General features: G+C 37.4%; 1 protein-coding gene across 2 annotated transcripts in view; it reads left to right on the forward strand.

Annotated features, from left to right (window-relative positions):
- ADAMTS3 (ADAM metallopeptidase with thrombospondin type 1 motif 3) overlaps window positions 1–27,638 on the forward strand; it is a 261,425-nt gene that overhangs the window by 104,213 nt on the left and 129,574 nt on the right. For both annotated transcript variants that reach the window (XM_019467868.2, XM_019467879.2), the window contains exon 4: window positions 11,923–12,079. In XM_019467868.2, the coding sequence (XP_019323413.1) occupies window positions 11,923–12,079 (157 nt within the window). The remainder of the gene's footprint in view (window positions 1–11,922; window positions 12,080–27,638) is intronic.

A 27,638-nucleotide genomic window follows, 5' to 3' on the forward strand; every position in this document is an offset into this window, starting at 1 on the left:
AAATACTCAAAAATACTCTGTAAGGATCAAGTGTTTGCTTTGTTCCCTGGGTGTTCTACTTCTGTCTTAACTCCTTTCTTCCAGCTTTCCATTGTTGTGTACCAAACCACCCAAATTTAGGGTGTCAAATAACAACAATTTTATTATGTTCATGGATTTTGTGTGTTAGGAATTCAAAGAGGGCCAGTGTGGATGATTTATCTTTGCTCCAGAATTCTGGGTCCTCATCCGGGAATGCTCAAAAGACAGGAGTGAGTTGAGTGGCTGAGCTTTGGGATGCGATGGAACTGGTCTTCATTCACGTGTCTGGTGGCTAGGCTGAGTGATACGCAGGCTTGGACTGTTACCAGAGTGCCTGCACATGGCCTCTTCATATGGCTCGGACTTCTCAGTGTGTCAGCTGGATCTGAGAGGGAACATGTGGGGAGAGAGTGTTCCATGGGCCTGAGGCAGAAGCTGCAAGGCTTCTCCCTGGCTAGGCTTAGAAATCATGCAATGACATCTTTACCACGTTATTTTAATTACTAGTCAGAAAAGCTGGCCTGGATTCAAGGGGAGGGCAGTTAAACTCTACCTCTTGATAGGAAGTGTCAAGGTCATACTGACAAAATCAGTGTGGGATGGAAGATTGTGTTGTAGGCCATCTTTGGAAAATAAAATCTGCCACATTGACCTATGTCTGACTCATGGGTTTTCCTTTGTTTAACTCAGTGAGATTGAAATGACCCAAGACCTTGTTACTCAAAGTATTATACAGGGGCCAGAAGCCTCAACATCACCTGGGACTTTATTAGAAATATAGACTCTGAGAGTACTGAATCAGAATCTGCCTTGACAAGATCTCCAGGTGATTCATTTACATTTTAAAGTTTAAGAAACACTTCCCTAGGAGGCATTGACCATGATGTGGGTTTGCCAGTATTCACCCAATGGCAGAAAAATAGCAAGTGCTGAAGGAATAGTTGAACGGATCTGGATTGAACTCCTATTTACAAGCAGAATTTCTATACTTTACATTATACCTGTTGTTACTAATTTTCACATTATTAATGTTAATTGTAACCTTGCTTATCTTTTCAGAAACAGTACATCTTCAATATGTGTCCTCAAAACAGAGTATATACAATCCTAGCTTTAATAATTAATCTCCTTGACTCGAGGTTTGGAATGATTATGTATTTTGGTATAAATTATAATGCTATTTTGAATAACTTCTAAGATCAAAAAGTTAGTTTCTTTTGGATTTTGCATTCCCTTTGAACTATTTTTTAATTGTTGAATTTACAAAGCTTTTTCTCTTCTGTGACAATATTAGTAGATATTTATTTTCTACTAAATGAAAGAATATACTTTTTACTTGTTTCTTTTAACTGTTAATTTAAGACACCCTGACTTATGCTGCAAATTTCTTAAAAACCTGAGAAGTGTATACATATTTTATTGTATCTTTAGTAGATGACTATTATGTATTTTAATTATAACAGTGTTCATTTCATGGATTCCATTTACTCATGTTTCCTTTAAATAGTCATCTTCTTAAAATTTGTTTTAGCATAAGGGAATAAATATCCAGAAATTCATTTTGATTGGCACATTATTTTTTAAAGCAGTTTTTCTCAAACTATAATTTCCAGACTACTACTATTTGCAGGATCTGAAGTGCTTGTTAAAATTGCAGATTTCTGATCTCCATCCCAGTCCTTTTGAATCAGACTCTCTGGGTTGGAACATGGAAAGTCTCTGAGGTTGGGACCTAATTTCTTTGGCACACTGAGGTTTGCGACCTACTTTACATTAGTCTTATAATCATATTTTAAGTTATTTATCATGGGAATAAGTGGGTCTTGGGATGTTAGCAGGGAAGAGCCTTTCAAATTCCCATCTCTAGCATTGGAAGATCATTTAATTGGAGATCATTTTAAAGATTATCTAGGAAGACTCATCATTTTTCAGATTATGAAACTGAGCTCCAGAGAGCTTAAATGGCTTTTCAAAAGTCATACTAGTTAGTAGCAAACCTCTGGCCAGAACCCAAATCTTGTCAGCCACACTAGGTTCCTTCTTTACTCTAAGTAAGACAAGGTAGGTTCATCTTATCTTTAAGCCTAGTGGTTAGGTATATTGGTGGGTTAATGGCAAGGTCATAAAGGAAATCCTGAGCATTTGGTCAGAGAGGTCAGTTTTCTGAACTGCCCATGTTAATAAAATGAATGTTTGCAGTCTTTGATTTTATCAGGGCTTTTTAGTCACCTATTTTTTTTTTTTTTTATTCTTTTTTAGCATTTTTCTTGTATGTCCTTGGAAACTTCATCATGACCTGGGAAAATTACTAGATAAAATGCCTTAACATGAAAAATCAACATGAAAAACTAAATCAGATACACTAGGGGGTAATTTATTCTCTTTATGAAGGGGAATGAAGCTTTTCTTTAAGCGAATACAGTATTTTATATGCCAGAGAGTCCATAAATGTCAAACACTTATGAAAACCATTTTACTAGAGATTTTTAAGACTTTCTGAAAGTGAGGATCAGGGAAACTTTCCTCCCACCCATCTTGAAATTCAATATCCTTCACAGCCTTCTCCCTCTTCCCTTTTGTACCCAATCCTTTCCCTCTGTAATTGTGTTAGCATAGTAGCTACGGGTGAGTCATCATACACCCACTTTCTTTTTACATTGTTCAATCCCTACGTTGACTTTTAAATTCCAAAAGGTACTTAAGAGTGTTGCGTGATGTTAGTTTTTCAGTTTCCTTCCACAAAAGAAAAAATCAACTATTTTTTTTTTAACATTTTGGGATATTTTACTTTTATCAATATGTAGCACCAAACTTATTATGACCGTTGTATGTCTATAGCAGCATATTTGTGAAATATTGGATGCTAACCACTGCTGACTAGTTCCATAATATACAGTGTTAATGAAATAAAAATGAGCCAGTTTCTCAGAAGAAGTAAAACTGTTCCTGTTACTAAAATCTGAGAGATTTTTTTTTCTAGATTCTCACATAGCATAGCAAACAATATATGGTACTGAAAGAGGTCCTCACCAACAAACATGCTATTATTACAATAATGAACTTCTTTTTTTTTTTTTTTTTAACATTTTTTATTTATTTTTGGGACAGAGAGAGACAGAGCATGAACGGGGGAGGGGCAGAGAGAGAGGGAGACACAGAATCGGAAACAGGCTCCAGGCTCCGAGCCATCAGCCCAGAGCCTGACGCGGGGCTCGAACTCACGGACCGCGAGATCGTGACCTGGCTGAAGTCGGACGCTTAACCGACTGCGCCACCCAGGCGCCCCTACAATAATGAACTTCTTAAGGCATTTCTGCATAATCTACTTCATAACAGGTTGATGTTTTAACACTTTGCATAGTTTAATGAAAACAGTTTTATTAGGGGCCCAAATAACTGTACCCTGGCTTAACTGAAGCAGGAGCTGGTAGTAGAGATTAGAGCAAATAAGAGGACCTAGACTGAGTACAGAAAATCCTTTAGTCTTCAGGAAATCTTCCTAGAATTTTATTTCTTGCAACCTAGATTTTGATAAGAATCGGGCAACAGGGGCGCCTGGGTGGCTCAGTCGGTTAAGCGTCCGACTTCAGCTCAGGTCACGATCTCGCGGTCCGTGAGTTCGAGCCCTGCGTCGGGCTCTGGGCTGATGGCTCAGAGCCTGGAGCTTGCTTCCAATTCTGTGTCTCCCTCTCTCTGCCCCTCCCCCATTCATGCTGTGTCTCTCTCTGTCTCAAAAATAAATAAACGTTAAAAAAAAATTAAAAAAAAAAAAGAATCGGGCAACAGAGGGTTGGAGGTTATGTTTCTTAGGTGAAGAACTGAAATGATTATATCTAGTGTTGTTGGTTAAGGTTAGATCCATTTGCTTTAGCAGTTAATTGAATCAGTGTTAATTAATTTGGTCAAGGTGGTGTGATTTTTTTTCTTTTTAATTTAGGGCTCCAGTCATTATACTTGCCTGACTGGACAGCCTACTCCCTTCCTTCATAGAGGAGATTCTGCAAATACACATTTTATCTTAGCAATTTGTAGGGGATTATGTTAAATGTTGTTGGGATTCAGAAGTCATCCAGGAGGATCATTGTTGAATGAAATGCCAGCCAAACTCAAATATAAACCTGGGATTTAATCAGATTTATAAATATTTTGATTCAGCTGACACCTTACTCAGCATCTCTTAATTTCCAGGCATTTGCACAGTTAACATAAATAATTATAATAAAAGATTGACAGTGGTAAGTACTTTAGAAATACAGATAAAATGCTGGACTCCAAAAAGAGTAAAAATTAACTCTGGCTTTAGAATAGGTGAGGACTTCATGGAAATCAATGACATGGCTTGGGGGATATTTTAGCTACTTCTTAATTTTCGTAAACTCTCTCCAAATGCATCCCAAATAATTAAGTTTCTTTAATGTAAGAAAGAAATGCTGTCTTTGGTTACCAAATACAGCTTTGAATCAGTTCTACTCACTGTTTTCTTGCTTTTCTCAGCTATTTTGTTTTCTTCAATGCCTTCTTTGTAGAAATTTGGGGGATCATTGAGACACTCCCTTGAAATTCAGGAAAGATTTGGAAATCATCTTCATGTAATGACATCTGTCCATTCCAATGAAAAAATGAAACCAGGCAATGTGTCTATGGGTACACTAATAAAATAAATATTGGAGGAACCAACAGAGTGAAGTGGGAGTCTCAAAATGTGTTTTCAAGGAAACTTAGTGAGTTAAGATGGAGTTGTTGTACCACTAAGGTATAAGGATAGTCTTTTTTGAACATCATATTTCCACTTATTCTCTCTCACATACATACACATGCAGCATTAATATAAAATTTTCTCAGTGCCTCTTCTAGACATTTAACTTAAGCTAAGTTTAAACTAGTCTAAAACTTAATAGACCTTAAAAAAGCAAAAAATTAAAACACAAGAGACATTTGAAACTAATTGCTTGTCTATGCTATGACCTAGTATAAGATGGCGGCAAATTTAGCACAGAATAATGGATTTTGGTTGACTTCAGCTTCAATAATATAGTATTTGGCACATGTTTCCTGGCATCCCCTAGAATCTATCAGGCCCTACTCTCCTTCCTTAATAGATTCAAGAACCATTGTAGTCAAGCAGTATTTAGGTGTCAGAATTAAAAATTCCATAGCATAAGTTTTTTTAGATTATCTGACCCAGTTTTCAAGAAAACCTTAGTAATTCCTGTTGGAACTCTTTAAAATATCTTTTATACTGATTTTTATTTTAAATCAACTTAACACAATTTAGTCCTTTCTTTGTGACTGATGTTTGTTATTATTAACATATAGAGACTTGAGTTTTACATTTTTTATTGGGCTTTATAATTTACAAAGGGCATTCATAGACATTATCTCATCTGAAAGTCCCTGTACCCCACACCCCTTATTCTTGTTTGCCATTTATACTCTGATGAGAATTAGGAAACCATCTAACCTGGTTTATTAGAACTGGGTGTCAAATATGGCCGTGAGGACCCCTCCTAGTGAGTAAGGAGTGTGGCCTTTGTGATAGCTGTTTCCATGCTCAGAGGCTCTTTGGCTTAATTCTGGATTCTTGGCAGTGTCTGTTGAGTGATGTAGCTGGAAGAGTTGACCAGATGAGAGGGGAATTATGCAGCTGGATTTTTAGCATAGATCACTGTTTTATAAATATCCCCTCCAAAATGCTGTCAAAGGGCCTATGTGAAGACTTAATTAAAACAATAAAATGTGTTTAATATAATGTGCTTGATGCTGTACTAAACATAATAAATATTTTAAAAATTAATCTGTGTTAAAATTTGGAAAGTAGTTTGAGAACTACAATAAATATTTCCTGAATTGTTACGTGGGACTAGAGAATGGTAAATGTGGAGGGCTATGTGTCATAAAGGGAAATTTACAAAATATTATCTTGATATCATGCATCATTTAAGTAACATTAAAGATGGATTAGAAATTATTGCATCTGTTTAACAGAATCTTCCAGGACCATATGTCATCTTATGTGTGACATTTCTAAAAATTCCCACGTTATAATTTAAAAGTTATAAATACCTGGCAGCAGGATACATAATACCAGTACTTAGAATGCCATGGTCTGAGACTTTATTTTATATATTGGGTTTTATTCCTTCAAGTCACTCTTTTGTATTCTATTGTGAAATAAAACTAGGGATCTGAGAGCAGGAGTGCATTATTTAATATTGGGGAGTGACAGTGCATGGTCTTTGAGCTTCCAACAATGTTCATTGAATGCATGACTCCCTAAATGAATATATCAGTGGATAAAAGAGCCTTCAGTACTTAACTGTCAGTACTGATGATTTTTTGCTTGGGGTGATCTGGTCTAAACACATGAGTATTGGGACACCTGAGTGGCTCAGTCAGTCAAGTGTCCTGGTCTCAGGTTTTGGCTCAGGTCCTGATCTCAAGGTCATGAGGTAGAGCCCAGCATGGACTCCAGTGTGGAGCCTGCTTGGGATTCTCTCTCTCTCCCCCTGTACCTCCCCAGCTGGTGCACACACGTGCACTCTCCATATCTCAAAACAAAGCAGAAAAACAAGAAAAAAAAAGTGAAAAGCATGAGTACTTTTTGAATAGTCACCCTATATTTGGTGAGAAAAAGTGAGAGGAATCAATATAGTGTGGTTGAGAACAGCAGCAGAAAAATCTACCCATAATGGCTCTGACTAGCATCTGAAATCTATGTGGTTTGACTGCTTGCTCTTCCATAACTCTTTGTAATACCTTTTCAGCCCCCACTACTCTAATTCAATATTTTTGTTTGTCTAGTTTCCTTCCCACAGTCTTCATTCTTTGTGCCTTCTTGACTGCAGTTACTTTTATTTTGATAACACTCTCACTTACTTAGATTCCCAGGACACAGTACTCTGTTTTTCCTCCCATCTCCTCTTGCCATTCCCTTTCAATGTCCTTCTAAGATGTTTTATTTTCACTTGCCCATTTCTTACATTAATTTCATCTCCCACTCTCCCTCAAATATTAGGCACCTACTTTGACCCTGGCACTGTTCTGGGCCTAGGGAGGCAGCAGTGAATGGGACAAAGTCCATGCTTGGTGAAGCTCATGATCTGAAAGGGTGACAGTCATCTAGGCTATGCTTTGTGGGAAAAACGGGATCAGCAAGGAGCCCATTGTGGCTGGAGTGGAGCCAGGCAGAAGGAATAAGGACACTGGCCCAGGAGGTGGTGATGCCAAGAGCAGGGGAAGCCCAGCCGTCCTCGTAAGGGGAGTCTGTGAAAGCAGAGGAACTTATGTTTTAAAAGGCACCAAGTATTTATTTTCTCCTGTAATTACTCATTCCTTTTTTCCCCCCTCTCTCCCCTGTTCTCCTTCCATTGCCACTTCTGCCACCTGGGCTTTTACTTAGTCCATGTTGCTTGCTTTCTAGCCTTTCTTCCCTCTGGCAGGTAATGGTCAGATCAGTCTTCCCAGGCCACTTTCTTCTCATCTGCTGATCAACCCGGGGTTGTGGTTGGTCTCCATTCTGCATGTTAAAGCTCAGACTTGAGGGGACACAGTTCTCCACTGCATCATTTTCCAGAACTGCCCCACACAGACTGTAGTCTGAACGAGTGGGTTACTCACTGTCTTCAGGCATGTGTGGGGCCCTTGCACTTCAGAACCTTGCTCAAGCCTGAACTGTCTCACTTCTAGTGCCTTCTCTCAAACCACTGGCATGGCAGTCCTCGCACCTCTCCAAGACCACTACAAGTCTGGAAAGTTGTTAACCTTTTGCCTATACCATTCGTTCCCAGAGTCTTTCATTAAAAAGTGTGTTGAAAATATGCTTTGTACTAGCAGTCGTGCTGGTGCTTATGGGGACCAAGATGAAAGAAGAGAGTCTGCCTCAGGAGCTGAGAGTGCTGTGGGGAGACAGAGGATAATAAATTTAACATTTAGGTAAAACGACCTGGAATTTGTATTAAGGGTCATGAGAGAAAAGAACACACCTCTCCGGGTCAGAATGCTGGGCTAAGATGGGCCCTGATTTGGATGGGGGGTACCTAATGTAGGAAGGGATAAGGAAGTCAGAAAGTGTAACATTTAAGCTGAGACCGGAGAATGAAAAATAGCCAGCTAAGGGAAGTATGATGTGGTGGAAGAGGAGCCTTCTAAGTAGAACCAAAACCATTTCAAAGGTCTGAGGCTGTGAAGAGCTTGGGAATATTGCAGGAGAAATGAAACTGAACAGAGGCCACGAAGGCTGGAGCATAGTAAGTCTGGTGAGAATGGCGCTGAGTGGGGTTGATGGCAGGACCAGATGATGCAGGCCTTGAAGGCCACGATAAGGAGTGTGGTTTTGAGTGCAATGGGAAGCAATTGAGGTGTTTTAAGCAAAAGCATGACATGATCTTATTTGAAGTTGAGATTGCCATCTGTTCATTAAAATCCATTTGTTTTTCTCCCTGGGCACACAACCAGATTCCATTCCTGGGTTCTCTCTGCAGTGGGCTTTAGGCCATGTGACTCTATCCTATACTTAGAAGTAAGTAGCAGTGGTGAATAGCTACGTGGTAAATAAGGGTGAATAGCCCCTCGACTAGGGCTAGTTCATAAAAACCTCCCATGTGGGCTCTTCAAGGTGTTTCCCTTCTGACTGGGAAAACTTGGGAGCCCACGTGGAAAGGCTAGAACCACTGTCAGCCTGGACACCTGCAAGGCTATATGCAACAGAGTCCCCTCGCAGCTGCCCTAGAACTGCCCTGAGCTTTTGTGTGAGCAAGAGTGAAGCACCTCGTGTGTTGAGCCATTACACATTCTGTCCATTTGCTACCACATTCTGGTTTGTCTAAAATAATATGATAGTGTGAAAGAGAAATTTTGGCTGGGGTGCTCTATGAGAATGTGAGACAGTGTGAACGACAGCAGTGGCCTAAGTGAAGTCCCCATGGGGAATAGAGAGATTTCACTTGAAATAGATTTTAGATGATTTTGGGTATAGAATTAGCAGCTCCTACTGACAATTTGCTGTGTATAGTCAGCTTGTGAGGGGAAAAAACACCTCACTTGATTTGACTTTCAAGTGTGATATTACTTATTTTTTGGACTTACCATAACCTACCTCACTGAATACCTTTAGGCATATATTTTATTTATTTGACTAGCTTGGCCTAAACTAGGGAGCAAACAGACCATGTCTTTGAGAAGGTTTTATTTATTATGGTGTCTAGTATAGTGCTTTAGATAAACTTCTTTTTTCATTAAACTTTGCTTAAGTTAAAGAATGAAAGAGTAGGCTCTCTGAATTTTTGTCCATGGAGTTGTGTGACCCAGCATTGCCTTGTCATTGATGTCACCTCAACCTGGCTTAAATTTTCATTGCCTTCTAAGGGAGAAGTTTAGCTGTATCAAATTTTTTGTGTTACCTGTATTTGCCCAGTGAGAAGGGAAACAGCATAAGGAAGGCCGCATGGGAGGTTTTTATGCGCCAGCCCTGTTCTTGGTATTCACCACTACCACTGACTTTCCTGGGTAGGATACAGTAACATGGTTCACAGCCAACTGCAAAATGAGAGCCAGGAAATGGGATCTGGCTTAGTGGGGGAAAGTAATATCACGGGGCCTGGGATTTGAATGTTTGCAGTAGAAGGTATGTAGAAATGTTTTTTAAAGGCATGTGAGCTAATCCTCACTGCCTCCCCATCACTTTCAAGTGTCCCCACCAGCTATTGCCCATTGCGCAGAGTTGCTTCAGTGACCACTGTTTCCATCCACAGTCAGGCACTCATCTGGGAGAATCATTATGATTTATGGAAAGTCTCAAGATAGGAGGCAGTTTCCGTAATCCAAATGAGCAATGATGAGGTCTGTAACTAAGAAAGTGGTGGTAGAAATAGAAGGATGGGATAAGAAACTCAGAAACTTTATAGAACCTGGTGACTAGATGGGTTTGGGGCAAAGAAAAGACTAGAACAAGGATGAATACTGAAGCCTCATGCTGATAAACCTCAATTTGTAAACTTAAATATATATCAAAAGACCAGTGTTTTCAAGATAAAGCCAGTTAATGCTGCCTACTACCAAAGGGTGGCATTAGCATTGAGACTGGACATTTAAGCCCAGGACGTGGTACTGCTGGTTAATGCGTTATATATTTACTGTGTTTGTGCTTAGTTGGGATGTGTTTTGTGAACATTACTAAACCATACATGCCTGCTAAGGACAAAAACAGTGATGGTGAAATTACTGGTAAAAAGAGATACAAGAATAGGACACCAATGCTAAATAGATTAAAACGACAATTGAAAATCATGAGAAAATATTGGAAATTATATTCGACAGTAGGTAAAGATCTAATCAGGCCTCTTGTGAAAAACCCCGTATTTCACAGTACAGGAGTCGGGGAAGAGTAATTGACCAGATGAGAAAACAACTCCAAATATGGGAGTTGTGTTTGGAAGACCAGCATTACTATTGAAGGCCCATTAGCTCAGTGTTCTTTTTTAATGAAGGCTAGAAGTTTGTTCAAGAAGCTAAAGACTAAGCATGGTGAAGGAAGTGTGGTGATGTTTTCTTGTGAGACGTGGTCACATAGGTTCAAGGGCTGTTTGTGCATACCAGGAGGTGGTTGTTGATGTGTATGTGGGGACACCTTAGCTTCTAATATTTCCCTGTGAGGCTTACACAGGGGAAGGAGGGGACAGAGTGAACCAGGTAGACGAAGTCAGAACGGAAACTGGGGAACAGAGTTGAATGCAATAGAAAAGCTACAGTCAGAGGCACGTTTGCTGAAAACAAATGCTATTTGTAGCATGTACCTACCTTTCATTTCTGTGTTGCTCAACAGAGAGTGGCGGAGCCATTAGATCAACAGCTGGAGGGGATGAGAATCCGTAAGGCCCCGCCTATGTTCTATGAGAGCCAATGATCCCATATTTGAAAATACAGAATAAGCTGCGAGCCTCAGATGAAAAATATGACTTACTTCTAGATCCAATGTATATTTCCAAAATAATTATAATTCCCACACCGACACATTATTTCTTCAACTTGGTTTTCAAATAAGTGTACTGAAATTTAAATTAATACTACCTATGAACGTATGACCTTTAAAGTAGAAATGTAAGCGGTAACTATTTGACTATAATGTGGACTTGACACCTAATGAACCAGTTTCAGACAAAACCATCATTTCTATTCAGCTAGAGTACTGAATATAGTCCTGGTATTTTCTAAGTAAAAGGTGAAACAGTCAGAAAAAGACTAGATATTAGAGAGGTAGAAGGCAATGAATACAAGGATAACCTTTTTAGTATGGAAGGATGAAACTTGAGGAGGAAAAAACATGAGTAAAATCATCAAGTTAGATTAAGATAGGACAAATAGGAGTTCTTCTAATTAATAAATATTGGAAATGCAAGGTTTTTACTGAATCTTAAAGAGGCTATTTAAAGTGAGAAATACATTTATTTACTGAGTGCACTATAGAACTCATTCTTCTCATACCATAATGGTTTAGAAGGAAAATGTAAATGAGTTACAAAAAATGCTAAGCATGCACGTACAGCAGATTATTATGGGATATTAAGAGACATTTCTTGAGTTTATTTCCCCTGTAAGATTTCTTTTAGAGATAAAATACCTGTAGAATATATAAATGCACTTCCTCTGCAGTCTGATGAAATTTGTATGTTGTGTAATTTTCTTTTCTTACCCTAAAGTTCTTATTATACCTTATGTGAATTATTTTATTCTTGTCGTATATGAATTTCTGCCTGCTATGAATTACTTAACCATTTTAAATTTTTAGCCAAAAGTAGAAAGAAAAAGCATTCATTTTCACAAATTCTTGCCATTTAAAAAGGTACTTGTGAGCTAAAGGTGGCAGATACTTCTTTTCAAAATTAACACATTTTATGCTTTCTCTAGGCTGGAATGATAAAAAGTGATAATGATGAGTATTTCATTGAGCCTTTGGAAAGAGGTAAGCAGATGGAAGAAGAAAAAGGAAGGATTCATGTTGTCTACAAGAGATCAGCAGTAGAACGGGCTCCTGTAAACATGTCGCATGACTGCTACTACGGAGGTAGGCGTCTTTGACGAGGCTTAATAATTATCTGTAATTTTAAGGTATGATGAAAACAACTCTCCCAATCCATTAAGGGAATGTGACTGTCATGTGCTCTTGCATAATGTGAAAGTAGCAAGAGAAGTTTGTAGATCATGAAATATGGCCTGCCTTTTTTAAAACATGTAGCAGAATGTATGTTATAGGTATTATTTTATTCTAGTGCAGTATTGTGTCCCTAACCAGTTATTTATGACTTCTTTTATAGTTTCACATTAAAATGATTTTTTTCTGTAGCTTCTGTGAAAACTTGGAAATATTTTTGCCTTCTAGAAGTATCTCAATTGTGTGTTATTAATACTATTTCAAACTTTTAAAATGAAATATATTGACATGACAGAGAATAATAGATATGTCATAGACACATTTGCAAATAAGAATGCTGGGGCGCCTGGGTGGCTCAGTCAGTTGAGCTTCTGACTTCGGCTCAGGTCATGATCTTGTGGTCCATGAGTTCGAGCCCTGCGTCGGGCTCTGTGCTGACAGCTCAGCCTAGAGCCTGCTTCAGATTCTGCATGTCCCTCTGTCTCTGCCCCTCCTCCTCTTGTGCTCTGTCTCTGTCTCTCTCTCAAAAATAAATAAACATTAAAAAGAATTTAAACAAACAAACAAAAAAGAAAATAAGAAAAAAGAAAATAAGAATTTGACCTTAAGGTCTATTTTGCAAAATCATATTTTTACAATATGGAAGAGAGAATGAGTTGAATGTTCTGTCAACTTTTTTTTCATAATAGGCTGGACCACTAAAGTCAATGAAATTATGGCATGGGAAGCTTTTCTAGTTTGTTTGCTTTTATGAAATCTGAAGGTAATTTGTTATTAAAGACATGTTTTTATAAGTTGAGTATACAAGTTCCCTTTCTGGAAGAGAAAGGAAATTTGAGAATCTATGTTTTTTTTAACCAAATTTCAGAAAGGCTATATTTATTTTTGCCAGGCCAACTATCTGAATTAGAGATAATAGAAATTTCCCCTAGGGAAATGTCAGGGATATAAATAATCTTAATTTAATAATCTAGATTCTAGATTAATGATATCTTGCCTTTTGAGACTTATTACCTAGTTTGATTTTCAGATACCACCAGTTTCTGTTAACATGCCATACTAGTGGGATAGTAGAGTTTAAAATAAACGTAAAAATTGAGGCACCTGGGTGGTTCAGTTGGTTAAGTGTCTGACTGTTTATTTCAGCTCAGATTATGATCTCACAGTTAGTGAGTCCTGAGCCCTGTCTTGGGCTCCGTTCTTGGGATTCTGTCTCTCCTAATGTCTCTCTTTGGCCTTCCCCAGCTTGTGCTTGCTCTCTCTTTCTCAAAATAAATAAATAAACTTAAAAGTTTTTTTTTTTTTTAAATTAACAAGACCTGAAGAATTATTGAGAAATATCTGATTTGAAGCAACAGCATTGAATTAATAGACGCAATACTATGAAATGTGTGCCTATCCTAGAAGGTCACTGTGATATAATCAGAAGAGACTACACTGCATTTAGACAGATGTTAATAGTACCTCTAAAATTTCAAGTTCTTCTATTATCTTAGATTAATATTTAACCTTTCTGAGCCTCAGTTTATCTGTGAATGAAGAATTAAAATATGTTGCACAATTATAGTAAGTATTAGAAATAGTATATGAAAATTGTTGAATGTAGCCCTCAACAATAACAGATGGTTAGTCAATGGTAGCTGTGGCTGTTGTTATTGGTATTAACTATTAATATTAATTATTTTGGGCAAAGATGTATGTGTTAGGAGTTTTAATTAAAAGTTAAACAGGCATTGCTTGCCTTCATGTTGTGAATACATTACTATTAGTTCTTTTTTTTTTTTTTTTTTTAATTTTTTTTTTTCAACGTTTTTTATTTATTTTTGGGACAGAGAGAGACAGAGCATGAACGGGGGAGGGGCAGAGAGAGAGGGAGACACAGAATCGGAAACAGGCTCCAGGCTCTGAGCCATCAGCCCAGAGCCTGACGCGGGGCTCGAACTCACGGACCGCGAGATCGTGACCTGGCTGAAGTCGGATGCCTAACCGACTGCGCCACCCAGGCGCCCCTATTCATGTTTGAAAAATGTCATTCTAAATCAGAAGACTGGTTGTATCAAAGGGTAGGTAGGAGAATACAGTACTTTTTCTAGAGTTTAATTGTTAATATCTAATATCTTTTGTGAGGCAATGGTTAAATATATTTTAAAAAAGCATGGCCTACATGTTCTAGAATTGTATTAGAGGGCTGGAAGCCAGGTAAGTCACTATGACTTTCCTCCTAGTTGCTCTTTCTGTCATACCTGTGGTTTCACCAAGAAATAGATGCTCCATTTAAGTATTCCTGGTACTTTTCAGTAGTATAATATTTACAGAGAAGGAGAGAAGATTTTTTTTATTGAAATAAGACAGTTATGAGAAATATGATGTTTAATACGTATTGTATTTCTAGATACTAGATTAGGAAAAATAATTTAGTAGTCAGGGCATGTAAGTTTCAAAGAATTAGATTAGATTTAGGCAATACGGGGAATTTTAGTTTAGAAAATCATTTAAAATATCAATTCTAGTAGCATCAGCATCAACTTACTCAGATTTTATAATGAGTTGTTTTTAAGAATGCAGACACTAAAAACCTTATTTTTCATTTTTCAGTTTTGAATAGAAGATTACTTTGTAGCTGAAATAGGCCACAAAATACATTTTGGTAAGGTTTTCAGCAATCATGGGTCAAAGGAAGAGGAGTTCCTTTGTTAATTCTCAATTGCCTTAAAACTTGACCCAAAATAGAACATAGAATGTTCCATGATAAGCCTTAGTATGAACTTAACTTTTATTTTATTTATGAAGTTCTGATTGAACTGAGTTGCTCATGATGTCAATTTACTTCCTTTTGAGAATTTTAAATTGTAACCATGTATTTTAGAAATGGAAATGTCTTCCTAAGGTAAAAAGAGATTCAGATTTAGAACTTTAAGTACTATACTATAACTTTAAAATTCTTCTTTTAACTTCATGGTCAAGGACTGAGAGCCAAGTTTTTTCATGGACTACATACTTTCCAAGTGGAATTAAGAATATATTCTTATACCTTATTCCATCATTCTAAAATGTAAAATTTAACAGATTCTGGGTTTAAAAAGCATATTGATTTATAAATGAAAACTATAGTATCATATAAAATAATGCTTTGTCTGGATCAATTCAGGTGGTTATTTTAGGAGACACATGAGGTCTTTCTTCAATAAGTTATAAGAAGGGGATTAAAATACATAAGATGTACTTAGAAATGCATTTGAGGGGCATGATCTTAAGTTTCTCTGACAATAGGTCATCAGGAGGAGTTTTTATCATAAACAAGGCACTTCTGACCCAACAGAGTTTCAGCATTAGGGCCCCTGTAAATGAATATTTTGCTGTGTTTTGTGGGTTATCCCCATAATTGCCTGGCCATACATCTTGCTTTGTCAGCTTGGCAACTCAGAGCTGTCATTTATTTGAGTTCTCTAATTTGGTGCGAGTATTATATATTAAAACCAGTTATAACCTGAACTAGGTGATAATAGTGAGATGGAGAGAAGGAGCCAAATTGGATTGAGACTGAAGTGAAACTGACAGATTTATATGATGCAGAATATATCAGGGATGGAGAGAGAGTAAAGAAGGATGACTCAGAATCCTAATCTGAAAGACTAGAGGATTCTCTTTTCAGAATTCAGATATTTAAAATGAGGAACAGAAATAGGCTTGATGGAGAATGACAAGTGTATATGTTTGGATATATTGAGTCTGAAGATCCATTGGAATAGTGAGTGAATAAAAAATGCACAGTGTATTTTCATAATCATGTCTCAGAGTCAGTGAATGAATGCCCTTATATACATGTTGAGGTAGGGATGGGTAGAGGTTAGCTTGGAGTCAGGGGGCAAGAATTGGCTTGTGGATGCTTGGAATGTCTCTGCTTGCCTTCCACTCTCTCTTTCGCAACTTCATATCAATGAGAATCAGAAGGTGCACCTTGCACAGGATTAGAAGCCCATGAAAGATGTTTGCTACCAGCACTATAGGAAAGGAGGATATTTCATCCTTAAAACACAAAAACAAAGCTAAAAACAAAGCAAAAAATATGCTTCTGCATACTCAAGAACCCTAAGCTATTCCACTTGACTAAAAGTAAACATCTATTTTTATTCTTTATCCTCTTAGAACATTTATCTAGGTTTCCAATAAAAGTCACAGCTTTGAACCTGTTGAGATAATATATTATCTCAACCATTTCCATATATCACACAGATTTTCTTTCCTCAACTCTTTTTTTAAATTTTTTTTTTAATGTTTTCATTTATTTTTGAGACAGAGAGAGACAGAGCATGAGCAGGGGAGGTGCAGAGAGAGAGGGAGACACAAATCCAAAGCAGGCTCCAGGCTCTGAGCTGTCAGCACAGAGCCTGACGTGGGGCTCGAACTCACGGACCATGAGATCATGACCCGAGCTGAAGTCAGACGCTTAACCAACTGAGCCATCCAGGCACCCCATTTTCCTCAACTCTTAATAAGGAAATTGTATTGTTTTTGAAATCTGAAAAAATGTGAAGAACTGTTTGAAAATACATTGAACTTGTAAAATCACAGATGCAGTACTCTGCTTTAGAATTACTGTTTTAAGACGTAAAACAGTTTTACATTTGGCAATATAAATGATCTCTTCCAGTGCAGAATTGGCAGGTGTTTATAACACATAGTACTGCCAGTTTCTGGCAAAGAAGTTCCATCCTTTTCATTAAACAACAAACATAAACTGTGCATGTTTATGACAAAAAACTTGTCTACTTCATCATTGGGGGAAGAGTTGAATTTACTTCTTTTTTTGATTTCTACTTTGGGAGGATGGAAATCACATCCATTTTTGGACATTTAGTTTGGACAAAATTATTTTATATTTTGCTGGGTTTGAAATTTCACTTGGGAGTGCCGTGGTTAATCAACCAATAAAGGGTCATAAAGTTCACCTCCACTGTTAAATCAATCATTTGAGTTTAAACTCAGATGAAAAACAAAACATACCCCTGATCATCTCTTAAGAATGTCTACATTGTTGTCAATAAGAAGTTTGCTTTAGGCAGTCTATTTTGGGGGGGGCGGGGGGCAGGGGGCCTCTACTTGTATGACATCATTCAGCTTTTCATATTTTTTTAAATTTAATCCCTAGGCCCTTAGGCTTCTCCCATCAAATTACAAACTATTCACTCACCAGAAGCTTTGTGTTAAAGTAATTTCTGTAATTACTTCCTACCAGTGGGAAACAAGGAATAGTAAGCCTTTATCTCCTAGCTTCCTTTCAGGATTTTCATTTTCCTGCACGAACCCAAGCGCTTGTGTCGCTGGTGTGGTTGTCATGGTGCTGTGAAGGAGTGTCTTTGTCCCAGGTGGGAAACATGTACAAGTCAGAAATGATTTGGGAGTTGCTCCTGGTTGCCAGGGAATGAAACTATGAAGCAAGAACTTGAATAATGGGAAGACTATTTCTTATTTTGGTGACTCTAGGAACTTCCTAGGCAGAGTCCTTCCTTGAATCTATAGAAAAGTCAGTAGGTGCTGTAACCTATTGTATTTGGAAGTTCTCATGACCTGTGCCCCGATCAAAGAGAAACAGTGGTGGGCTTTGCAAGCAACCTAAATAAATAAATAAATAAATAAATAAATAAGTAAGTAAGTAAAGTGAGAGAAATTAATTTTTAGCATGTTTTCGTATTAAATGAAACATGGAACATAATATTACTAAATCATTAAGATCTGTCAAATAGCAACCATTCTTTCAGGTATATATTAAATGATAAATTTTACTCATTTTTACCCGGCTGCATAGTTTAGTTTATAATATAATCTAGGGTCAGTAATTTGTCAAAGCTCCTACCAGTGGATTCATATGGAAATACTAATCATATTTATGTAATTCCTTTTTAGGTTGGTTTTGCATATTTCACAATCCATGTGTTTATAATAATTATTGGCAAAAAGAAGGCAGTTAAAGGTTCAATTATTACTTGAAATAATCCTGGAAGCAGAGTGATAGTTAAAGACCTTTCAGATGTGAAAGATAAAGGATACTACTTTATTTCCTTATATTAAAATCTCTTACAGCGGGTATTCTATCTCTTCATGAATAGGTACCATGAAAGGAGTTTGTTTACCCAGACCAGGTTTAAAGTGTTACAAATATAACTCTGTATGTTTTTTCTAATGGAGTTAAGCATGGAAAGATAAAACTGTATCGAAAATTCAGAGCTGCTGGATTTTACTTAGTTATTGATGTGACATTAAGGGAGAAAGAGAATTGGAAGAATTTAGCTACATCTGAGCAACTGAAACAAAATTGAAAGCAGTTAATTTATATTAGAATACAAAGATAATGCAGATAAGTTGGACCTTGATTCTTAAATTAGATGCTTGCCCACTCAGAATAATTATATCAATTATTGACTCATGAAAGAGCAATTATTGCCAAGAAAAAACTTTGTTAGTGTTTAAAATGTATTTGTTCTTTCTGAATGTAAAATATATCCTAATATCAAAATATGTTTTCAGTGTTTGGTTTTAATCGCATGAACTGCTTTTACTTAGGAGGAATAGACTCTATTTTTAGTAAAATATCAAGTACATTTTGACTCTGCACAAGCCAAGTGTGCCTGCTTAAACACATTTTAAAGCCTGTACTTATTTTCTTTCCCTGTACAACTTACAAACTTTCATGTGAGTAAGTGGGAAGCTTTTGTGCAAGGAATTCAAATATTTCTGGAGGTTTAGTAATCTTTCATTTTATTATTTCTGTCTCTAATGCGATTATTATTTTTAAAGAAGATAATTTGCCATAAGGTAGCTTTTGTTCATGTCGCTCATGGTTTTCTTTTTCCTACTGGATCATCAGTTGTTAACTTTACATATGAATTTTATTTATGAGGATCAGTGCTGTTCACTTTGGTATTTTGTAAATAATTTTTGTGTGCATGTGGGTTCCTCACATCCCTGTGGAGGACTCGGGTGTGTTATTCTCAATCCTCTTTCTTTATGGGCTGTCTTTATCCTTCCCTCTGCAGGGTATCTTTCAGGGAGTTGAAGTGGAAGTTAGTGATATATGTTGAAAAAAATGGAACTATGGGGTCAAATAAGTGTAGGACAGCAACAATATTTTCTATGTGAAAATCATTTGAGATGAGATTATGGGGACTGTGGATTCAAATGTGAGGGCTACAGTCAGGCCAAATTAAATGCTCCTTTAATGCACAATTCTGCAAGGGGAGCTGAGTGCTTGGTTTTGTTCTTTCTAGGTACCAGAAAGTTTATTCTGATTTTCAGCTGTGATACAGCTGGTCTAAATACCTACGCTGAATAAGAGACTTAAAAACTGAGAACCAACTGAGGGCTGATGGGGGGTGGGAGGGAGGGGGGGTGGGTGATGGGTATTGAAGAAGGCATCTTTTGGGATGAGCCCTGGGTGTTGTATGGAAACCAATTTGACAATAAATTTCATATATTAAAAAAAAAAAGAATAGCAAAAAAAATATCTATGCTGAAAAATTCTTAATGGAAGTTCTTGAACTTGGGATTTGGGTAAGATGGAAAGATTTAGTTTAGGAATGATTTGAGCCATTTCCCTAAGCGAGACTATAAAGTTTACTGGAGATAAGTAATTATATGTAGCATATTCCTTTATTACTTTCCAGTACCTTACTCTCTGGGAAAAAAAAAAAAAAAATCTTTGACAAGTTTGAATGACGCATTAGTTCAAATTGGTTTTGTTTGTATATCTTTCACAATTATTATAACCACTTAAATGCCCCATTAACTTGTTCCTTGCTTTTGGGCTGAGATACTTGTTCATTATTTTAGAGCTCTGATGAATAACCCAAGTATCCTAAGCTTTTGTGTATATTCTTGTTCAAAGGGCCGTCTTTAATGGTGGGTGTCATTTAGCCAATGCCTGTGGAAGAGTTTGTTTCTCTTGAGTGTACTTTACAGATTGCTGTGTGTTAGGTGTTAAGAATAAGGTCTGTGTGGTGTCAACACTCTGCATTTTAACTTCACTTCTCTGTCTCAGCACTTTGGCAGGTTTTGTTGTCATGTTTTCATGTTTTATCAGATTCTACTCCATATGCTAAAGGAATAAAAGCAATGTCTAAGCCCCTTTTGGTGAGATGAGTGAGCGGGAAAAGTGGAGTTTCCTTATGTCCTGCACCATCGTCCTCATACTAACAAAATGCCACTGGACAGCCTTCTAGTAAATAAGAAATTAGGGTATTAGGGCGGATTTTTAATTTCTTAATTCCCAATTTTGGATGACACATTTAGATGGAGATGGTATGGGAATTTGATACATATCAACATTGCTCTTCCTCATTCTGTGATCCTGGGCTTGGCTTTTGAGTCCAGTGGGAAGTCCTAGGGAAATCACTGCTAGGTATGGTGTAGGCACCACCCTATTTATGTTTAAAGGAGGTATAATTAAGCTCATCGGGCTAGATTTTTTTTTTTTTTTTTTTTTTTTTTTTTTGGTCTTCTTCAAGGTCCTTCTCTCATCTGTGACAACGCAACATATGAAAAGTCAGCAGCAGCATCTGTGTGGTTCTTATAGGGTTGTGATCACCTGAGTTCCTGTGGGCATCTTTTTGTCATTCACCAGTACCCTTTCTCTGAAATTTATGGAAGAAATGTTCTAACATCCTGTCATCTCAGACTTATACAAATTTTAGTGATATACATTGAGATTATTTTCATAGATATGAGATCTGAAGCGTGGATGTTGGTAAAAATAATTATTACAATAATCACTCAGACTTTTATTCTCAAAGAAAGCCCCAGCTTTTATGGATTTTTCATCTTTCCTAGTTATCTGTCCCACTTTATGTTGCAACTCAGATCTCACCTCACAGCGAACTTAAGAGCATCACTTCTCTGCTTCTTCTTTTTGTGACTTTATGGTAACGTTGATAAAGCAACTCACATAATTAGAATCAAGTTCAAGTTTTGTATTCTGAATAGGAATTAAGTAAATGGGAAGCCAAGAATTTACTCTAAATACTAGGAATTATGAAAATTGACCTTCCTTTCATTGATAGAGTATTTAAATTGTAGCACATATTAATGCTGTGCAAAAATTCATGGAGAAAACCAAGAAGAAACAGGGGGACCAGCCCAGCTCTCTCTTCTACACTGTGGAATGCATCACAGTTTGATCCTGTGCAGGAGTTTTCTATGTTAGCTGTTCTGTGAGTTTCTTTGGCTGGCTGCATAGGCCCCACCGGGCTGATATTCCTTGTCTGCCTGGCTGCTGCCTACCCTGCTGGCTTTCAGTGCAGGTCTTTCTTCCATTTGACTAGAGGCTGCCCTCACGGGTACAGCAGACCACCCTGAGTTTGGCAAGGACCCTTACTTACGCAGCACACGTGGTCCTCGGCAGCTTCTCTTGTGCTTGGTTCAGCAGCCCTTTCTACAGCCTCCCACGAAACTCTGATCTTGCTGTTCCTGTAGCACAGGAACCAAGGGGAGTCATGGCTTCCTCGACTGCAACCAAACTGACATGCTAGCAGCCCTTGAGGTGTTCTTCTTCCAGAGCCCCCAAGACAAAGCAGGAAACAAGGCTTGGGTGCTTGGAGATCCCCATAGATCGGTATGTTTTCATACCATGTCCTTTCTCTTCTGAAATGTGGCCTTAAAGGGAACTGGGCAAAAGTCAGAACCACTGTCTCCTCATTCTCCTTTGTCTCCCTCATCCCAGAAGTACTGCAAGATCAAAAGGGCCAGACTTGCCTTTTTCCTTCCTCCGATTAAATGCTTTTTCCTCGCTATTCCAGTCTCATGACTAAGACTTATGATGGCCAGGCCTTTCCTCTCATAGGAGGAAAACACAAATAAAAACCAAACATGCAAATAAAAAACTGCTGTTTTCTGGCCTCCAGGCCTGGCGTTGATTTGTTATATGAGAACTAAGAGAATTAGAACTTCCTTTCCCTCCATACAGCCTTGCTTACCAGTCTCTTTTCTTTGGAAAAATCTTACTTCAACTCCAGAAGCTAAATATGGAGTTTCTTTATATTCTTGACTCATCTGTCAGACTTTCTGATGGCCTCCTTCTTCTCTCTTTACCTTCCCTCACTCAAGGCCTTCTCGCCACTCTTGGGGATGATTAGTGAGTCATCTGTACACAAACACAGAGAAGAATAAACATTTCCCAAATGTCCTCCCCATTACACGAGTTCTCATATTTCTGTGGTCCACATTGTTGTAGTTCCGTATCGTAGTTGCAGAAACCGTATATATATTAAGGGGTAGTTGGAAGGGCTCTTGTTAGAATATTTTCCCCTTATTTTATACATGTAAGTTTGGATGGAGAACGATAAGGTGTCAAATGCCAGATAGTGAAAAACAGGGTTACAGATGGAATTAATGTCAGAAAAAAAAACAAAAACAAAAACAATTTGATCTTCATAACTCAAACACACTTTACCACATGATTTGTAGTCTACAACGTATCACAAATATGGCTTCGGCATCGTGAGTCAGTAGGAGAACCCTGGAATCTTCAGTTAGTGTCTATACTTCTAAATTTGGAGTCTTAACACTACTTGACTATTATTTCCTTTTTCTAATTAATATCTATCTGCAAATATCTATCTGCAAATATAGAATATCTAATTAATATCTATCTGCAAATATCTATCTGCAAATATAGAATTTCACCCCAAATTCCACAGAATTTTTTTGTGATTAAAAGAAGAAATCAAATCTGTCCTTTTTGTGAATACAGAAACCTGTTGTTTTATTTATGATATGATTAAATTACTGCCTTTTTAGTGCAAAGCAAAGCATTATAGGATAGTCATCATGAGTCCATATACTTACTTTTTGTAGATTTTTGAAAAATCTTTTGGTCCAGAGATAGGAGAGTGATGTTAAAAGTGACAGAAGTACTGTGTCCAATCCTCCTTCAGTTGAAAGAGAGAGGTCATCTGTTTTAGTCTTCTTCAGTTCTTGGCAATAACAAAGGAAAAATTAATAAGGCCAGTCATGAAGGCAGTTTCTTACCTCAGGTACTCAGATCCAGTGACTACTGCTTAAAGAACAACTTGAATATGATATACAGCAGGAAAACAAACGGGAATAAGAAACCAGAAGTGCACAGTGTTTAGTCCCTTGGGAATGCCCTTATTTTTTTTCTGGGTATAGGGGCAGAGTCCAAGTGTTTATTTCAGAAAACATAATTAACATAAGAACATGTTGCATTAGAATGGAATCACACACATTCTCTGTTCAACCCCCTTTCCACATATACTCTAACTCTACCTTAATGCCCATTCCTGTGAAAGGTATTTCATAGCCAAAGGAAGGCAGTCCAAGTGTGTTAAATTTTTTTAGAGTAAAGTTAGCCAAGGATATCCTGTAAAAACAGATTCAAACATTTGAATCTGATCTCTTGCGCCAGTTTTAAAATTAGATCTTCAAACTGGATCTTTAGAACACTAAAGAAATCAGAAACCTCAGTGGTGACTTTTTTTTTTTTTTTTGACATAAGACTATCAACATGTATCTCTTTAAAAATCTTTACTGTTTTCTCACAGACAAGGAAAAAGAGCACATTTTACAGCTAGTTCATAAGAAAACTAAAACATTTATGAGAGATGGAATAGAGGTCCATGGTTTATGCTTTCAAAAAGTATGAAGAAATAATAAGAAATTATTAATGGCGAGTTTCAGACAAAAACCTAGTACGTTATTGACCCAAGATACATTATTTTGGTTTATTTGGTACTCAATATGTGCTTTCCCATCCAAGAGTATAGTATACTTCAATAAAGATTAGTAAAGAAACATACAATTGAGTCAAACCATTATGTAATTAGCATTATAATGACTGATTTAGAAAACATGTTTTGTGACTTTAGTGATGTCAGTGAAAGCTAGAGTGCTTGAAGGCACATGTATAAATCTTATTACATCAGGGTTTTTTGGGTTTTTTTTTTTTTTTTTTTTTTTTTTTAGCAGCAAGAAGAAGTTTATTAGAATACAAGATCAGAAAGGAAGAATAGTATGAAAGCTCTTTTTACAGACAGGGGACATTTGAAAGTGAATACCTCAGGGATTTTTTTTATATAATAAATAATTCAATGAGGTTGATTTAATGTCTATGTTGTTATTGGGTGGTAAACATTCTTTTTTCTTCAGTGTAGTTTTAGCTCAAAGTCTTACTGTTAAGAAGCTTTGTGACCTATAGCAAGTTGCTTAACCTATCAGTGCCTTGGTTTTTTCATCTATGAGACAGTGAGAATAATAGCAGTTACTTCAAAGGATTGTTCTTTGGATTAAACTGATATTGATATGAAGCAATTAGTTTTAGTTCTTGAGACATACTAAGCACACGATAAAAGTTACCTCTTATTCCTATATTTTGACTACATTTTGCTTTTGTAGTAGTTTCAAAATCTTACAAGAGTCTTCAGCTGTTTTTCTTTGAGCACGTGGTTTGTTATATTTTTACCAAAGCATCACTTTGTTTTTCTCCCTTTGGTATCATGCGTGCTCTTGTGTTTCTACTTTCAGCTTCTAGGAAATTTCTCTTCACTAAAATTTTCTTAGGGGCTCCTGGGTGGCTCAGTTGGTTGAGTGTCGGACTCTTGATTTCAGCTCCGGTTATGATCTCACAGTTAACGATATTAAGCCCCATGTTGAGCTCCACGCTGAATGTGGAATCTGCTTGAGACTCTCTCTCTCCCTCTCTCTCTGCCCCTTCCCCCACTTACACGTGCACATGCACTGCATCAAATAGTAAATAAATAATTACATGAATAAATAGGATTTTCTGAGATGGTGAAAATGTTCTCCATCAGTACTATTTGTATGGTAGCCACGAGCCAAATGTAGCCATTGAGGTATGACCAGTGAATTGAGGGACTGAATTTTTAATTTTAATTTTTAATTTTAATTTTAATCAATTTAACTTAGAGAGCTGCATGTGATCAATTGCTTTTGTAATGGACAGCACAGGTCAAGAATTTGCACCATGACATATATCTTCCTAACAGTTTTCAAAGTTCATTCATAAGCCTTATTTTATTGCAGTCTCCTACTAATTACATGACACAGAATAGGTGGGATTACTCTGATTTTTCTTCTTTGCTCAACACTGCTTATTCAAGATCTAGCAGAGAGGCCAGCACAGAGAAGTTCTTCAATAAATATTGATTGACTAAATGAGTGATTGAACCTGACACTCAAAAATGTTAAATACATTTAAAACTGAACAGAAGGAGCTTTCAATTGAAATTTGTCAGGAAAGTCCAAAATGAAACGTCCTACTACGTAGGATAGCCATTGTGACAGGTAAGAAGGCCCACAGTGTTAAAGAGTCATGGGAGACAATGACAAGGAAGATCATCCAAAAGGAGTTCTTCTCACTTCAGATGTCTGTTTATCAAACCCAGACTACGAAATGAAGTCCCCCGGTGGTGGTTTGAGGGCACTTCATTACATAGCCTGTTTGAGCATCAGAGGGTGGTAGTTGAACAGAGCTCAGGAATGGGATGCACAGCATAGAAGAGATTGTTGGGTGCCCCAGATTGAGGATGTAGGCTATGCTTGTTTACTCAGTTGCTATCCTGTCTGTCACACATTTCTTCCTGTTATTCTGGAGACATTCATTTTCCATCTTTACAAGCTTTCATAAAGATGCTCACGGGTCTCAAGTGGGAAATGCAGAGTGTACAGATAAATGATATAGGTTTCCTCTGTCTTCATAAATATTTGACTGGAATTTTGGCCCTTTTGCCCCTTTGTATTTTTTTTTTTCTCATCACCATCATTGCCAAATTTCCATAAAGAACATATCTCCTTTTACTCCTCCTTCTTATCACTTCATCTCTCGTCCAGCTCCCCCTGAGCTTGGCTGTCATCCTCAGCATGTTACATAAAGAGTTTCTCCCAGATACTGAAAGACATATAAAAGTTGCAACAGGTTTCTCTTCTCGGAGCCCATTCTCTTGGACCTCTTCGTGATATTTGAAGCGGTCCAAAGGTTTTTGTTATCTTGGCTTCTGTCACACTCACTGTAGCCTTTTTATCCCTTCCTATCTCTGGTCAGTTATTTTGGCTCTCTTATCAGTTAGTAGGGCATTTCCTCTCATATTCAATTTTATCCTACATAGTTTCAAAAGAGATGTTCTTTTTATGGCTTCAGGTATCTCCTTCATTGAATATCCTGAAGTGTTTTTTTGGTGTGGGTTTTGGAGCCTGCCAGATGTGACTTTAAATAGTAGTTCTGCTATGGATTAGCTCTGTGACCTTAGAAACTTTCAACAACCTCTTCAGATACCATTGCCTCATTAATAAAATGGAAATCCTCCTTACCTCAAGGTGCCGTTAGTGATATGCTGCCCTAGACAAGATGGGCAGCCATCCTATAATCTCTCTTAGGTCTTTCTCTATGCCTTTTTTTTTTTTTTTTTTACCACTTCCCAAAATAATAGTTTGTGTCCTTTTCTCATATTCGCCTCAGGAAAGGCCAGTTAATGCTAGATTGCAAAGACCTTATTTTTACAAGTTAAAAAAAATAAAGCAAAAAAACCCAATGTACTCACTGAAGTGATAGAGGATGATGATCCGTATTTTAGAAGATCTGTCTGCCATTCACGTGGGGTGCAGAATAGAGGAGTGGGGGGATGCAGGCAGTTTGGAGTTTACTGGAGTAATCCAGGTGAGAGGTGGTGACAGCATCCAGTGTGTCTACTCTGATGTGAAAAAGGAGGAGGGGGCGGGGCTGAATGCATTTTAAGACGCAGAGCAATCTGTTTTTACAGGGCTACTTTCATGTGTGGCTGTTTGTGATCATTATAACCATTAGATTTTTAACTTTTAAAATTTCAAAGTAACACGCACAACAGAATGCCTTTTACCATCCCTGACCCCTCCCTAAGAGGAGCATAGGATTCAGGGAGAGGGCAGAGAAATAAGAGTTCTCTGTGGTATATATTATTTAGTTTTGTTTGCTTGTTTCCTTTTGCTTTTTACAAAAGTATATATAATTTTTATAATACATTTTTGAAGTCATGAAATAAGTGTGAGTATCTCAACACAGTGTGCTTCAAAAGTAATGCCACGTTTGGGAGATACTCTTTTCCAGAAACTCTTTTCCGTATCTGCAATATCTTCTTGTCACTTCTAGTTACTGTTTATTATCCAGCTAAAGTGTTGTGTTTCTTATTTTTAAGTTTTTTTTTTTTTTTTTTTTTATTTTGAGAGAGAGAGTGCACAAGTGGGGAAGGGGTAGAGAGAGAGAGAGGGAGAGAGAGACAATCCCAGGCAGGCTCCGCACCACCAATGCAGAGCCTGATGGAGGGCTCAAACTTACGAACTGTGAGATCATGACCTGAGCCGAAGTTGGACACTTAACTGACTGAGCCACCCAGGTGCCCCTAGAGTGTCATTTTTCAATGGAAGTGTTTTCTTTCTTTTTTCTCTGAAATTCCATAGCTTATATAAGTTCATT

Source organism: Panthera pardus, unplaced genomic scaffold, assembly GCF_024362965.1.
Source record: "Panthera pardus isolate Hobbes unplaced genomic scaffold, ASM2436296v1 HiC_scaffold_13, whole genome shotgun sequence".
Classification (NCBI taxonomy): domain Eukaryota; kingdom Metazoa; phylum Chordata; class Mammalia; order Carnivora; family Felidae; genus Panthera; species Panthera pardus.